Source organism: Oculina patagonica, chromosome 1 (assembly GCF_052425735.1).
Source record: "Oculina patagonica isolate OP01 chromosome 1, crgOcupat, whole genome shotgun sequence".
Lineage (NCBI taxonomy): Eukaryota > Metazoa > Cnidaria > Anthozoa > Scleractinia > Oculinidae > Oculina > Oculina patagonica.
This window is the reverse complement of record NC_135758.1, coordinates 19963915-19980036: the sequence shown is the minus strand read 5'-3', so window position 1 is coordinate 19980036 and position 16122 is coordinate 19963915. Positions and strand designations below refer to the sequence as shown.

General features: G+C 38.6%; 1 protein-coding gene across 1 annotated transcript in view; it reads right to left on the bottom strand.

Moving 5' to 3' along the window:
* The window catches only part of LOC144661141 (adhesion G-protein coupled receptor V1-like), an 87413-nt gene that overhangs the window by 40849 nt on the left and 30442 nt on the right, over positions 1 to 16122 (bottom strand). Inside the window, exons 30-43 of the mRNA XM_078521850.1 lie at positions 15661 to 15913; positions 14358 to 14605; positions 12737 to 12957; positions 11657 to 12036; positions 10567 to 11012; positions 9740 to 10016; positions 8695 to 9031; positions 7468 to 8084; positions 6563 to 6996; positions 5611 to 5883; positions 3656 to 4052; positions 2815 to 2894; positions 2341 to 2498; positions 437 to 889 (exon numbers count right to left, since the gene is read on the bottom strand). Coding sequence (XP_078377976.1) covers positions 437 to 889; positions 2341 to 2498; positions 2815 to 2894; positions 3656 to 4052; positions 5611 to 5883; positions 6563 to 6996; positions 7468 to 8084; positions 8695 to 9031; positions 9740 to 10016; positions 10567 to 11012; positions 11657 to 12036; positions 12737 to 12957; positions 14358 to 14605; positions 15661 to 15913 — 4574 coding nt within the window. The remainder of the gene's footprint in view (positions 1 to 436; positions 890 to 2340; positions 2499 to 2814; positions 2895 to 3655; positions 4053 to 5610; positions 5884 to 6562; positions 6997 to 7467; positions 8085 to 8694; positions 9032 to 9739; positions 10017 to 10566; positions 11013 to 11656; positions 12037 to 12736; positions 12958 to 14357; positions 14606 to 15660; positions 15914 to 16122) is intronic.

The window sequence follows — 16122 nt, the reverse complement described above, 5'->3', positions numbered from 1 at the left end:
TGACGTTGGGATTACCGTAAATTTGGCAATTTCTTCCTCGAGGATGGTGTCAAAAAATCAAGAAAGGGTCTGTTCATAAAAATTTTACTGTAGATTGTCATTTTAACGTAAAACTGAAGTGAAAACGTGAAAGGATGGGTTAGTCATAATGACAGTACTATGATTATGAAACCGAGTACTACTCAGTAGCTTCCACTTGAATGGTCACACACAAAAGTTAGAAGAGGTAGAACCGCCTTGTACAGTATTATAAACAATACCACAAGAAAGTACAACTCAACAACTTTCAGTTGAATGGTCTCACAGTGGAGTTTCATCCACAGACTTGAAAATTATTGTAGAACCACATTACTTGATTTATGATAATAATAATTTTTTTATTGATCACTTTCAGCGTAAGAAACCAAAAACATTTAGTGCTTCTTAGCCACCTTACCTGACATATGCAACTTCACGAAGCTCGGGGATCATATCCCTGTAAACAGTTATTGATATATTTTGACTGGTCTGCCCATCTTCAAACACAAGCTCTCCAGACAAAGGGCTCAGATCTCCGTCACTGAAATTCCCTGAGACATTCCACTGGGCCACAACACGACCAAGACTTCCATACTCTCTTATAACCTCAAACGTCACCATTGAATCGTCTGCTTCTTCTGAGTGTACTTTCTTTAGGGAGCTCGCTGCAAAGCCTATTCTGCCGTGTGCATCGTCATTGGACAGAATATTGACTGTAAGGTCTTGCTTCTGACTGTTAACGACGGCTTTTCCCGAGGCGTTGAAAATGCGTACGGTAAAGGCTTCATCCCTCTCAGGGGTGGTGTCAGGTAGAATTGTAAAATCAAGTTCGAGTTCCTTTTGTCCGTTTTCAAAGATGAGTTGTCCTTGCCTGGCAATAGAAAGCAAGATTTGGAGTCAGAGGTAAATAGAAAACTAAAACCACGGCGTCTACCGGTTACGCTGTCAACATAAACAATGCGGCTGTTCTTAAAGTAACTGTCACGGATTTTAGCTAGATTTAGACATGCGAAAATGGCTACCAAATTGAGTGAAGTATAAAAATAACGTCCCAAAACATTGAAGGAACATTTTAATAACACCTGCAACAAATACAAAAGAAAGTACGGATGGAACAAAGATTAAGAAGATTAAAACGGATTGCGATACGGGGTTTCCGAAAGAACTGTTAGGCCGAAGAGTTTTCAAATTTGATAGAGTTTGTTTGTAATTTTGAATTATAACGTCAGGGAGACACATTTGTTTGTAATGAGAGCTAAAGTTTTGTCGTTAAGATTCACTGAAGTACTTTTTTGCCAGCATTCAATCTCATAGTGAGTATTTGGCAAAACTTAATAAGATACATGAAAAAGACAAATCTTAGCCGTGACACAGTCCCTTAAGCGGACTTAAAGCGAAATGTGAAAATCGTAAGGAAGTTCATGGTTCGTACAACTTCAGACAAACAAAATTCAAGGACTTTTCAAGGACTTTTCAAGGACAAAAAAATTGTTTTCAAGGACTCAGTTTTATTCACAAAATCAAAAGTCTCCCGTTCTCCGTCCTATTTTTCATTTTTTTAAACACTCAACTAAGTCATCCACAACTTTTAAATAGTTCAGGCTTGACGAGATCATCGTGATGGCATTTAACATTTTTAAAACGACAACAGTGTTCCTTTTATGTTTTCTCGCCTTTCATGTGAGAAGCGCTTTCTCCCATGCGTTCGATGTCGATCACTTTGTTGCAAACACAACACAAAGCCTTGTGCTTGTCGCCTTTAAATTCTTTAACCCAGCTGAACTTTTCATCACTTAACCATTTACTAATGAATAGACATCTGCCCGTAGATAATTTGAATTGCAAACAACGGGAATTCAAAACAACGCTACATGTTTACTCACTATCGGCCATGTTGCCCCTTCCAACAAAACCGCATGGTGGACAACCCCACATCAGAGGCCTGGTGCATGAAATTGAGGCAAAGATCTAAATCATGCTTCATGGAGGGGTTCGCGTTTTTACACCGACATTTTCGCAAGTTATTTCGCATATTGTAAGTCGTTCGTGAACAAATTTTTCTTATCAAAATCATTTAATTTATCAGAAAAGTAATAGGGCGTGCAAGAAGTCCTAAATTTCAAGGACTTTTCAAGACCTAATGAAGAAATCAAGTACTTTTCAAGGACTCAACCAAATTCAAGGACTTTTCAAGACGACTGCTAAAATTCAAGACCTTTTCAAGATTGTACGAACCATGGAAGTTTCTGGTGTTAATTCAGGTAACGTCAAGCACTAAAGAACTGACAGTTTGGACTAATACAAAATACAAAAGAATCACACCTGGGGATGAAGTCAGCTTGTGGCGACAAGTTGACCGGGTGGAGAATGGGTGAGAGTCCATTGCCGGACACTGCCACAGCAAACACAGCCACTTCACCAGACACTGTATTGTTTATAACAACGGGGGTGGCACTCTGGGCGTTATCAAGGGTTGTATTCTAAAAGAAAGGAAAGAACAATAAAGTTCGAATTTGTTTTCACAACTTCTCATGTACAACATAGATGCGAAAGAGAAGTTTAAAATTAACAAAAGATGCTCTTGATAACTCTTAAATGACTTGTCATCTCTACCACAACTTCTTAGTAGTAATACATGTGTTGTCCCTTCATGATGGCGAAGTCGGCGTTACATTGAATGTACATTCAATGAATTCAGGTCACTTACACGCATAACGAAAAGCAGTGAACAAGTAACTCCAAACAGTAAAGCTGTACTTGTTTGGGAGAACAAGAGTTTTTTTTATAAATATTTACCATTTGAAGTGTGAACTTTGTTGCATCATCCCACATGAAGATGTTCAAACGTCCACCCATCTCCACAGTAACAAGATAAGCTGAAATGGAAAAGGAAAAACAACAATGCAAATAGGTTTTTGACTTTCCAAGTGTATAATGAAAATCCCAAAGGAAGAAAAACATAATGAATTGTTGTAAAACAGTTTCAACTTTCTTTCATGAGCTTTAAGCCTAGCATCGACATCGATTGCACAAAGCGGCCTCTAAGGACTCGCAAAGATACGAGCTTATAAAGAAACTGTTGTGCTACGTCGGAAGGCATGTGGAACAATAAGTTGATGTCAACTGGAAGTTAAAAGGGTAAATAAACCGTTAAGGTTAATAAACCGCCGAAGTGAATTTTGAAAATCTGACGTTTTGAGCGTTAGCCCTTCGTCGGAGCAAAATAAAAAGTCATTTTGCTCCGAAGAAAGGCTAACGGTCGAAACGTCAGATTTTCAAACTTCGCTACGGCGATTTGCTTTTATAAACTTCCAGGTGATAATTAGCTAAGTTTCTAAAGATTAATTCTTATATGCCATTTTCTTTGTTGACGTAATGTATTACTGCATCAGACGCTTAGGCTACTAGCAGGTCCAGTTTTGGATCCGTTCCGGACCGGTTCCAGAACGGTCCCGTGTAAACAGAAGCCGATCCGGTCCGGTCCGGTTCAGAACGGTTCCGGACCGGTCCCGTGTAAACGTAGCCTTAAGCATAGCCACTTATTAGGGAACTGGTATTTAGTACAAGTGCATAAGACCTTTTATAATCTGACGCAAGATTCACCGCATATGGCAATACCATCTAAAATGAATCTTACCATTGCCATTCACAGCATATGGTTTAGCTGTCTGAACATCTGAGGTAGGAAGGGTCTGAACGCTGCTGAACCTGAGTCCATTCCACTGGAAGATCTCCACTGACGACTTGGAATTAGCAAACACCAAATACTGCTGTCCTTTGTGTTCAAAATACTCCACTCCCAATGGACCGTGTGTGTCAATTTCTTGCAGTAAGACGAATGCGTTTGAGCTGGTTCTCCACTCATAAATTGGCGATTTCGTTTGGAAACTTTGGGAGCTTGCAGTATCATTGAAGAATGCTATGGCGACTTTAAGAGTTCCGGCGTTTTCAAAGACAGCCAGGCTAGAGGCACTGCGGGTGTTGTCGAGGTTAACATTTTGGGGAACAAATTTTCCACCTTGCCATTTGTAAACCTGCATATGGGAAACAGGACGGTACAGCTTAGTAACAAAACAAGGGGTTAGTTGCGATCGATTAACAAGAACATCAAGAGCTCAACAGCATTCAAGGTTCAAACAACTCTTACTACTTGCAATCCTAAATTCTATAGATGTTAATTCCCCATAATAATTTCCTTACACTTTCATTTTAAGTTGGCTCTAAGAAATTGGTGGACCGTCAACACAACATTCCTTGGATAGAATTCATTCTTGTCAGGCGTCTTTTTTGATAATTTACATTTTGTTTTCGCGGCATGAAGCAGCTAGGAGTATTACTGCTCTTTCATGATAGGTAGTTAGTTTATTGCAGGTTACCCACGGCCACCTCCACTATTTCTAAGGTTGCCCTAACCAATTGTTGAATCCATTTATACTCCTGCTGGGCTAGGTTGTTGGAAAGCCGATTAAATATAAAAAGTGTTTTTATTGCTTATGTTTTGTGAAGTTTGAGATGGCCAACATCACCAACTGGAGGGCATAAGTAATAAGTGAGAAAACCTCACTAAAAAGTTAAAAACTAAAATTGAAATTCGGGCTTATCCTGAATTAACTTACCGTAATGATTCGATTTAGCGCCCTCCTTCAAATAAGTGCCCCCTTCCGAATAAGCGCCCCCCCTTCGAATGTGTTTTTGTCAATAAGCGCCCCCATTCTGATTAGCGGTCCCATTCTTATAAGCGCCCCCTATTCTAACAAGCGCCCCAATTGTGGATAACTGCCCCAACTGAAGTCATCGACGTCGAATAGTTAACTCATGAACATTCACCGTACCGTACATGTATTTATACCATGCCATAGAAAATACAGCCAATCAGAGTACAGAAAAGCCGTTGTATATTCGACGGTATTCAACTCAACCTTCCCATCGTGCACTGCGATCTTTTGTCCCGGCGAAATTTAGTCAGCTTATTTTCTATGGCATGGTATAAAATAGTTACACAACACTTTCTCGTGGTATACCATGGAATATCCCACTTGTCACTTGTATTTTCTTCGTATACACACTCGCCTAAAGGCTCGTGTGTATACCGCGAAAATACAAGTGACTCGTGGGATATTCCACGGTATACCACTCGAAAGCGTTGCATGACTAGTATATATTTACTGCTAAAATGAACACTGCTTTAAAAAGTAACTGAACGTTCCACAATTTTGTTACTGTTACAGTTTCTGTTATTGTTAATTTTTTTAATATTTATTTAAGTTTTGTATTGAACATTTGGTTGTTTCTACAAAAAATTAAATAAGCGCCCTGTCTCGAATAAGCGCCCTCCCTTGAGGTGCCAAAAGTAAATAAGCGCCCCGGGCGCTAAATCGAATCATTACGGTAATCATTCTTTGAACAACCCGGTTCTGGGTAGAATGAGGCGGGATTCTCAGTGAAAGGCAACAGTTTGATTTCTATCTTGGTGTTCCTACATGTAGAATGGAGGTGTTCCACAAATCTCTGCATCCACCTATTTAAATTTACAGCAGATCACTAATAAATAACAAAATTGCCCAATAAACTCAAACGACCTAGTCACATTACCTTAGAGCTGATATGCGTCTGCCCAGCATTATTCATCTGGTTTGCAACAATGAGATAATGATCACTTTGCCCAGGAGGACTGAAGAACTTAACATCAGATGCTCCTTGAGTAGAAATATTCTGGATAACAGTCAGCTTGGCAGTGCTGTCCATGGTGTAGATCCTGGAGTGTGTCTCATACTGTCCTTTGCTTCCACGGTTGGCAACCACCATGTAAACCTTATTTCCGACAACCACAGAATCCCAGGCCACCCCTCCATCAGTAGCAATTGTCTACAATAGAACACAGATCATAATCATCAGATCATGTTAAGTAAAGAATTTCTTCTAATTAAAATTACTTAAAAGGAAAAGAAAATCCAGGGAAGCAAACAGTACTTGGAAGTTACACGTACTACGTCTTCTAATTTAACCATTTGCAAAATAGAAACCGTTTAAAAGATGTACAGGTATCTGCGGGCGCTTTCCATTTGTCAGAACTGGCCGGCCAGACCGATATATTCGAGAACAGAATTCCGTTGTTACTCAGATTTGTCCTGCTAAACAGTCAATACATAAATATTATACACTGTTCAGTTGTGGTAGATTTGTGGGAAAATCTCGTGGAAAAGGCCCATTTTACATTCAAAACCACCGTAACGGCCGGTCAGTTCTGACTGATGGAAAGCACCCTAAGATACCCTTAACGCTAATGTGTAAAAGAATGGATCTTAAGAACTCTTTCTTTAGTTAGAAACCAAATCAATAAAACAGAGTGCTGTTAACATCATCTCATTGACTTACCAAAGCTAGAAAATGGGAAAGATGCCAAGTTTAATAAAGAGAAACAAAAAACGTGCACTCCATAAAAGTACTCCTTGACAATACTGGCAATTAATCAGTAAAACCCATTTTGAAGGAAGCATGTTTCAATCATCACATCTTCCCTTAACAAGCAGTAAACTAGTCTTACCTGCAAAAGTACAAGTACTCCTTGCCAACGGTACAAAGCAGAACCAAAATAGTCACCCATACCAACATCATCAACTTCAGATGGCAAAGGTCCAGTTCTGTTAGTACTAGCAAGTAGAACATATTCATCGCCAAAAGCAGAGAAAGCATGCCAACTGTATGCGTCCATTGTCTTTAGCTGCTGCATCTTTTCAAAGTGAACAACATTCCCAGATGTCGAACTGGCCGTTTGTGGTATTGTCTTGTAATCTAGAGTTATTCTTCCAAAGTCTCCCTTGGTGCGAATTACTTTGGCCTTGACTACGCCTTGGTCTTCTTCAACATCGACAGAGCTGATCATTGAGGAGCTGGACACTATTTCCAGTTGTCCATATGGTGAGTCATTCTCAGTTATAGTCAGTAATGCTTCTTCTGGCTGTGTTAGCCGTCCATTTCCTTTTTTGAAATAAAACATACAAGTCTTAGCAGAGACCCAGTTTAGCTACCATGCTGGCTTTAAGTCTTCAAGACATCGCATACATTATACCCTACGTTATGACTTAGTCTATATGACAGAATATGTTTTTGCATAAGTATTGATGGCCTCAATTCCCTCTTGTTCACAAAGTGTATATAACAATGAACGTATCTGAAAATATTTTGTTTTCCATCATTCGAAATGCTCAACATTCGCAATTGCATCATTTCTCAGAATCGCAGAAAGGTCAGGCAACCTTTTTCTGCGCTCTTTTCCTAACATATGACTACACGATCAGACCAGATCAAAACAGATTTGACCAGATGTTCTCTGCCAACGAAAGAGAAAACTGAGTGATCACATATTTATGTTCAGATGTTTCTTTCTGAAATTTGAATGTCCAAATATTTTTTTTTTTGGTTTAAACATAGATATATTTCTCAACTCACCAGAGATATTCAGCTTTATGACAAAAATTTCTGCCTTTTCTGGTGTAGAATCAAGCAGAGCTTTCACTTTAAACGTCTTCTGTGTGTCGCCATCCTTAAAAGTCACATTTCCACTCACTGGAGACAAATCCGCTGAAGCAGACGAATTGAGCACTTCCCAGTACACAACTACAGTTCCATACGTGTCCACGCTTCTAACAACCTGAAACTCAGCCTCGGTGACAGGTCCTGTACCAGGCTCTGAGATAGTTTTACTTAACGATGATGAGGCAAGATTAAACACCCCATATGCATCGTCATTAGCACGGATGACCACATCAAGAGTCGAAGGACTTCCAATAGCTGCACCTCCAGCGTTGTTGGCTAAGCCAATTTGAAGAGTTTCATCACCTTCAGATTCGTTGTCATCAGTGATGTATATTGTTATGTTTTGTTCACGTACTCCATCTGGGAATACTAGGGTTACCTCAGGTCCAAACCAACCTGTTATGTTGAAGTCAACATCCTTAGTAGCAGTGCCTGGTATCACATAATAGTTGACTTGTACTTCACCAAATGTTCCTTTGTCACGCAACACAGTAAGGCTGTAGGGGTTTGGTGACTCTGTGAGGTACACCCTGAGATACGAAAATAAGGTAACATGTTCGAGTTAACATTAACTTCAACATTACAGTTAACATGAGGTAAATGTAAGTAAATAACACACGAAATCAAGCCTGGGTTCCCTGCATTGTTCTTTGGGTTTGCAAACACGAAGCACCACAAGATGGCTCAAATAAGCATAATTTGGCAAAATAGCCATTGTGCCCTACATTGGTTTACAGCAAACAGAGGATTATGGTTATGACGCCTGAAGACTCCGTAATACTATTTTTGTTGTGTTTTTGTCTTTTTTAATCTCCAAAGGGATATTTGATTGGACTTTGGACTTTTGATTATCTATCTTAAGTAAACTGCCTGACTAATATAGCGCAAAATAGCAGCTGTAGCTCTTTGAAGAGTTAAAAATAAAAGCAAGGTCATCGTTTAATTTGTACTCGTGTTCTAAGTCAAGAAATAAGTTAAAAATATTTAATCTATAATTGATTTCTAAAAATTTCCTTTTTAATTCATTTTTTGAAATTTGGTGGCACATCAAGAAAAGTTTTGTTCGTTGACAGTTCTCTTTATCACTACAATGTATTGCTATTGTCAGGGTTTCAAAAAACCGTGACCCTTTTGCATTACCTTTCCTGTCGAAATTTGAACACACCATGTGGATCATCATTAGGTTCCAGTGTGATTTGGGACACACGATTTGACCCCACACTGGGTGGTATGGTGTTACCCAGCTGTGACGAGTTCACCAATTCCACTCCTGTTATGTTCACTAAAAACACTTCAGCAAGCTCTGGAGTGTCATCGTCTATGACCCACACAGGAATAGAGCCAACATCTTCATTGTCGCCTATCTCAATGCTTCTTCTTCCAGCAACAAAGTCTTCTCCGGGTGAAGCCAGCCCCTGGTCGGATTGCAGCACTGTAATGTTGCCACGAACTGCTTCATAATAAACTCTAATGGCACCTGAAGAGTAAAAGGGGAAAATCATATTAATATTTGTTCTTTTCGCTATAAATTAGATATTGGTGCCAACAACAAAACGCAGTCAAGAGGAATGGCATGCAGTGTTGGACAGTTGGGACTGTTCCAGTTGACAGCTCAGCGTATTCAAATGAAACTAAATCTGAATCAACTTAGTTTGTGTTGGCAGTTTACACTGACATATCTGTGCCCCCTGATGCAAAAATTAACATTAATTATTACGTTATATCTAACGTCCGGTCTTATCGTTGGAGTGTTGGGCTCTTGGTTGAGATGTCTGGGCTCGAGCCTGTCCAGTGTCCTTGTGTTGTACTGTTCTTGGGCAAAACACTTTTCCTTCACAGTGCCTCTATTTTATAAGTTTTACCAATGGCTACCAACAATACGTTGGCACATTTCCTGATAAAATTCTGGGGAGGATGAGTAACTTGCATTGGACTAGCATCCAGGAAGAACAGCAATACTCCAAGTTACTTACTGCTACAGAAGCCAGTGCTTAGCTTTTGCACTGATTAAGCCCACTAAAATGGTATTGTCAAGGCCATCCGTTGCCATTAGGAGAAATCGCATCACTTAACAACCTCTTCCAAAATAACCATGTGTTAAGTCAATTTTCAGAGACATAGATCTGACTGAAAAGGGTGCTTGTTCCTCTAAATGTAAAATCTGCAGTTCACAGTTATAACTTACCAATGTTTCCAAACAGCCTGGACACAGTCAAAGTAAAGTTCTTCTCGTCTGAACGGGACACCAAACGTGAACCAGCTTCAAGGTCTATGACACCATGAGGTGTGTCGCTAGCACTGATGCTGATTGTAGCCGTTGTTTTTCCTGGAATGAAACTGGCTTCCCCAGTTGATGCAATGTCAAATGTCTGAATGTTACTCAGCTGAACCACAAAAACTTCGTGTGTTTCTGGTGTGGAGTCATTGAGGACTGTAAGGTCAATGGTTTTATATGCTTCACCCTGCAAAAGATGTAGTTAAGAATTACTTCACTGACTTGTTATGAAGAATAACATCACCATACACATCTCACAAGTCTACAGCTGCAAACAAATAACTTCGATCTTTTCCAGTGAAGCCAAAAAGAGACGTTTGATTTACTGAAGATGAGCCTCGACATTCAAAGAAACAGCACACGACTCTATTCTTGAATGTGAGTAAAAGGGACACATAATGGGTTTGCTGCTCCCGTCAATTGTTCTAGAGTGTTTCCATAAGAATGTCCAAAAAGGTGTCACCATGACATGTCTTGCGATTTTATTCAGAGCTTTCATTGACAAAACTTAAATACAGTGAAATCTCGATTTTTCGAAGCTCCCAATAACTCGAAACAAAAGAGGTTTCCCTTCCTTCAGTGAAATAATGCAATTATATCCAGATTTCAAAACCAATTTTCATTTCCCCTTGAAGTTCGAGAGATCGGGATTCTACTGTAGATTAATCTTTATTTAAAACAAAAGCGTTTTTAAAAACGTAATACAACAACACAAAAACATGTCAACATGTGCCTACCTCATTAAACGTGACAGTGCCATTAACAACATCAAAATCTGATAAAGCGTTTGCCCCAGTCACATGCCAATCAACCGAGACGCGTCCAACAGACTGGGTTCTATTAACTACCAACGAAACATGACTTCCTTCCTTGACAACAAGAGACCTGGACTGATCATCAAATCCCACTTGTCCAGCAACACCGTCGTTAGCTTGGATGATGACGGTTACATTGTTGCCCAGACCTGGTGCAACCCTTGCACCACCGGTGGGATTAACAAGCTTGATGATAATCTCCTCGTCACCCTCTGGGATGTCATCATTTTTTATGTTGATGAAATAGTCCTGGCTGCTATTGTCTCCGTTGCTAAATGGAAATGTCGGCGAACCTGCTATGAAGTCCTGGCCCTTAGTGGCTCCATTTTGTCCTATTTCTACACTAACTGTCACAGCGCCCATTGTGCCTAGGTATCAAGAAAATACAAGACAGTGTGTTTAAACTACAATTAGATTGAAAAGGTTTAGACTGTAACTTCATATTATCGACAGGTTTTAACTAATAGTAGACATCTCGCAGAAACACATAGCACGTCTGTTGTGTCTAACTAGTTTAATTTGACACCACAATTGGAAACACAATTGTTATCAATATACTAAAATGGAAATAACCTGAACATAAAAGAAATGACAAACAATGTTCGATGGATTCTTGGATTATTCTGACGTTTACATGGTGTAATGGTAAATGAATCACACCAAGACAAACCTCGGTATCAAGTAAAAAAAACTTCAATAATGAAAATGCCTAATTCCCCAAACATGCAAAGCAAAGACAACTGAAAAAATCAGCACTTATCATGTCTTCAAAGAGCAGAACCTTGAGTCGACGAAGATAGTTCTATTGTTAAGTCAGTTATAGTCAGTGAAGTCCTCATGTATGACAACTTGAATTGCAGCTTTTGAGCAACTTCGAAAGAGCAGTTTGTCTGCCAATATCTTTCAGAAGGACATTATTTTTTTGTTTAAGTTTGAACTTGACTGTTTCGACATTAAAGCTTTAAAGATACGTTAAAGGTTGAGCATTGTTTAAGCCGTACTAAACAATTACCTTTGAGCCTTTCAATGACGAAGTGAACCGACAACCCTTCAGTTTCATTGACTGTTTTACGACTGCCATAACTCCCAGCATCTGCATCAACAGCTTTGATGACCATCAAACCATGAGCATCATCACTGGTTACTATGGTTACTGCAGCCCTCTGGTTGTCACCCAGCTGAGGTGGAAACGTCGGAGATGGTTGGCCGACAAGTTCTACATGCTCAAGGATCACATCAAATACTTCTCCCAGTTCAGGATCGAGATCATCAGGAATTAAAATAGTGATGTTTGCAGAATCGTGCCCACTGGGGATCACAATAGAGCTGTTTGTTGTTGCATTGTAGTCTACGTTTGGAAGAGCTTGATTCCCTCCAACATGTTCCACAGTGCTAAAGACAATGATAATAAATCACCATTTTATAAATGCTCCATCCAAAACAAAACAGACGTGTTTTTCACGAATGGACAATAAAATGGCTTGACGCGTACCTTATTGTTATTTATTTCCACTGGAACCTAATTTCGCGAAAATGCAAGGCATATTTCGCGGGACTTAATTTTCGCGATTTGGCAAAAAAAAATACGTCCAGAAACGTTAGGAACGAGGGTAAAAATGAGCAGATCGTAGAACCCACAGTACATTTCTAACTAAATTTTTCAGTATTGTAAGTATTGCATGTAACGTATTGTAAGTATTGCAAGTAACGTATTGTAAACAGTGTTAGTCATGTTTTTTAGGTCATGCAAGTTATTGTAACGTAAGTAATGTAAGTAATTATACTGTAAGTAATTAATGCAAGTAACTGTATCGCTGCATCGAAAGTAAATACATTGTAAGTAGTGCTCTTTTGTGTGTGTGCTGCAATAAAAGAAAAAAAAAACAATAAACAAACTAATTGAGAAATGATGGGCCAAATCTTGACTACAAAACAATTTTCATTATTTATTGATCATATATCACAACTGGTATTTTTGGCTATTACGTTTAACAATCAAGGAAAATATTTTTGGGCTTCTAACAACCATTCCAAAGCTAAATGAGTGTTTATTTCCTGGCGCAAAAATTAAAGTATTACGTAAAACACAAACCTGTAGAAGACTTTGATATCGCCTGATGTCCCAAACTGTCTTAAGACCGACAGGTATGCTGTGCTACCTTCAGAGGCATTGTAACTGGATTGAGCAAATTCTACCACACCATGAGGAGCATCATTGGCCTCTATTCGTACTTTGGCCACTCGAGTAGCCTGGTCTAGTGAGGGGGTCCCCTCTGACAAAAATGTCACGGATGTCAGGTTGAAGTTGATTATCTAAAATAAGAAAGAAAAGCTATAAATGTAAGTTGTGTACCGAAGTTATAGCTTTATGTAACGTAAGTGAGATTCCTGTAGTACTGTCTATTTGTCAATTATTCAAAGTGAACATTTACTTTAACATTGCTTGAAGATTAAGGGTAATAGATGCCGTGACATTTTGAGCTCAACAGCACTTAAACGTTTACTGAGAACCCTACATATGGAAAGTAGGTCTCTTTTAAACTTATTCACGATAACACACGTTAAATTAAATTAATGAGATTATATTTATTTAATCAAAGTTGGCACTATTTAAAACTAGCAGTCAATGCTACGAACTCGATTTGTGTTGACCAGAATTGTACCTGTGGACACATTTATAAAATGTAAGTTCACAAAATGTGAAAATGTTTATTATACATGCATTTTCTCAAGGCAGTCCAAAAACAGACAACAAGACTTGAAAATCGGACTTTGGTAGCGCACAAATATTTCAAATTATTTATTTTGTTATTTCTTAAATACATGTATTCGTTTTGGGCTACATCTAGTTTATAATGTGCAATTTTAGCATTGCCTCTAATGTGGGTAGCACCATTTTGCTTTCATTTAATTATATGTTTAAAACTCGTGTTTATATAAAAATTTTAAATTTTGGGGGATATTTTTCAAGTAGTATAATATTTTACTACGTTTATATTTGTTAAAAGTTAATTTTATTTAATTTATGTTTATCTCAACATGCTTACGGTTACAGAACTGTTGTCCAAGGGCTGTTGAAGGTGAACAAAACAACAGAAAACAAAAGGAAAAAACAAATATCAAAATAAAAGAAAACAAAATAAAATAAACAAAACAAAACAAGTGCAAAAAACAAACGCTGGAAGCACTACTGAATTCTTAAATAATTAAGAAGAGGTGTATGTCAATTATGACAAACTTTAAAGGCAGCGCCAAACTAGGATGAAAGTTGGAAAGAGTATTATTTGATCCTAAACGAAGGAACAACGTCATGAGGGCATATTATAAGAGTCAGTAAAAATGTTGGAGCCATTTGACCACTGGTTGAAACAATTAAAACAATTAAAAGTTTACTTTAGGTCAAACTTTTGTCCAACATTTTCACACATCGGACAAACCATGTGGAAAAGTCCAATATCCTTTAACATGATGTGTTCATTTAGCTTCAAAATGTAGCAACAAGAATTAAAAATGTTGGAAGATATTGGATCAAAAAGCTGGTACCATTTGACTAGGGTTGAATGTCAGTGAGACCATATGATTAAACATACTCATCTGCAAGCCAAATAACTAAATTTGTTGTCACTCAAGTCCTATGCTTTTCTGTTTTCTTACCACGTTCGAAATCAACAGAGTAAAGCAATAAGGCATTAAATTTTCAAATAATCGCTTACCTCTAGAGTCTCAGGTGTGGCATCTGGTTCAACATTAAAATTGATACTCTTTGAAGTCTCGCCCTGAGCAAATACAAGGTCACCCTCGACTGGTTCAACATCATCATTTGCCAGTACCCCGTCCAATCGTGCCTCCCAGTGAATCCGAGATCCACCTCGGACACCAAACCGCCGTGTCACGTTCAGCGTCACTGGGTTGAGGGTGCTTCTCTCGTGGACTGATACTGACAATGAAGCATTATCAAAACCTAAAGAAAGAAAGAACATGAGCGTTCGTGTCTTTGGTACCACTGGGCAAGGACACAACAGTGCCATATAGAAGAAGCGTTAGTAGTGTTTCCATGAATTGAAGGGACTTTAAAAAACCTACAAAAACCCAGCAATAGAAGTTTGGTTATTAGAAAAGTGCTTGGTAAATGCCAGAAGCCATCAGGAAGCAATTATGAATTACAGTAGCAAGCATGGAAATGGATTACCACAAGGAATTATGGACACAACTAATAAATCAAAGCTTACAAGTAAGTGCCTGTACGTTTCACTTAAGGCCCTCTATATAAGGTTTAAAAAAATCTTGATGCAGCTGTATTGAGCGTCTAGATCATTGATTTATATTCTTGGGTAAGAAAGCTCACAGCACATCTCTCCACCCAGCAATGATGAATTAAAAAAAAAAAAAAAAAAAAAAGAAAAAAAAAAAAAAAAAAAAAAAAAAAAAAAAAAAAAAAAGAGGGAAGGGGGGAAACCGCGAAATACAACGGTCCTATCTGAGGCTGTATTTTCTATGGATGGTATAAATACAGTATAATGAGGCACTGGCATCATTTTTAGGGCAACCGGACACAAATCGTGGGGAGTAACCTGCAGTGGACTGGCATCCCAAAAAGAGAAGGTAGCAATACTCCAAGTCACACCCAACCTTATACCCAGAGTCTTCGATCCCCTTGACCAGTGGTTGGGAAACGAGTGACCCTGGAAAGTTCTGGTTGGAAATCGGAAAATATCGGACTTCTGATTAAATTGCGCATGCCTAGCTTTCAAAAGCATGGCTCAACAAACTTTTTGGGGTTTTATTTCCGGCCATTTTTATTGTTCCCAAAACTAATCAAAATCGATCCTGCAACGGAACTTTTGAATCGCTCCTCGTTTAGTTAAGCTTGTTCGGTAAGCAACAAACACTCAAGGTACGAGATTGAGTCACATCATGTAATTGAAGCCAAGCCACCTAGGCCTTACGTGCGACTTAATAGCACAAAGACGAAAGGTAAAAATGAAACAAAACTCCCAACTGTACGCTAACACTTACCTATCAAGCCATATGGATAGTCATTTTCCAGTATAGTAACTGTACACTCCAGTGGAGAGCCAAGCTTAGCACCACCAGCCACACCAATTAATTTAATTTGGAAGCTCTCATCAAATTCTGGTGTCATGTCATGAATTATGTCTACTGGCACTACAGCAACTCGCTGTTTTTCTACTAAGGTGATGCTTCTTGACTGGATTCTGTAATCTGAGCCATCGGCAGATAAGGCAACAACATCAAATGATACAGAAATCTGAAAATAATAAGACAATGTATGGTTTAGATAGATAGCAGTTTATTGATATTTTTACATACAGTCTAAAACTAAAAAAAACAAAAAAAAAAAAAAAAAAAAAGGGAAAAAATCATGGGTGGCACCTTAAGTACACAAGACTACAACGACAATATGAAAATTGAATATGAAGATAGTATTAATAAAACTTAACATTGGCTGTGTTAAGC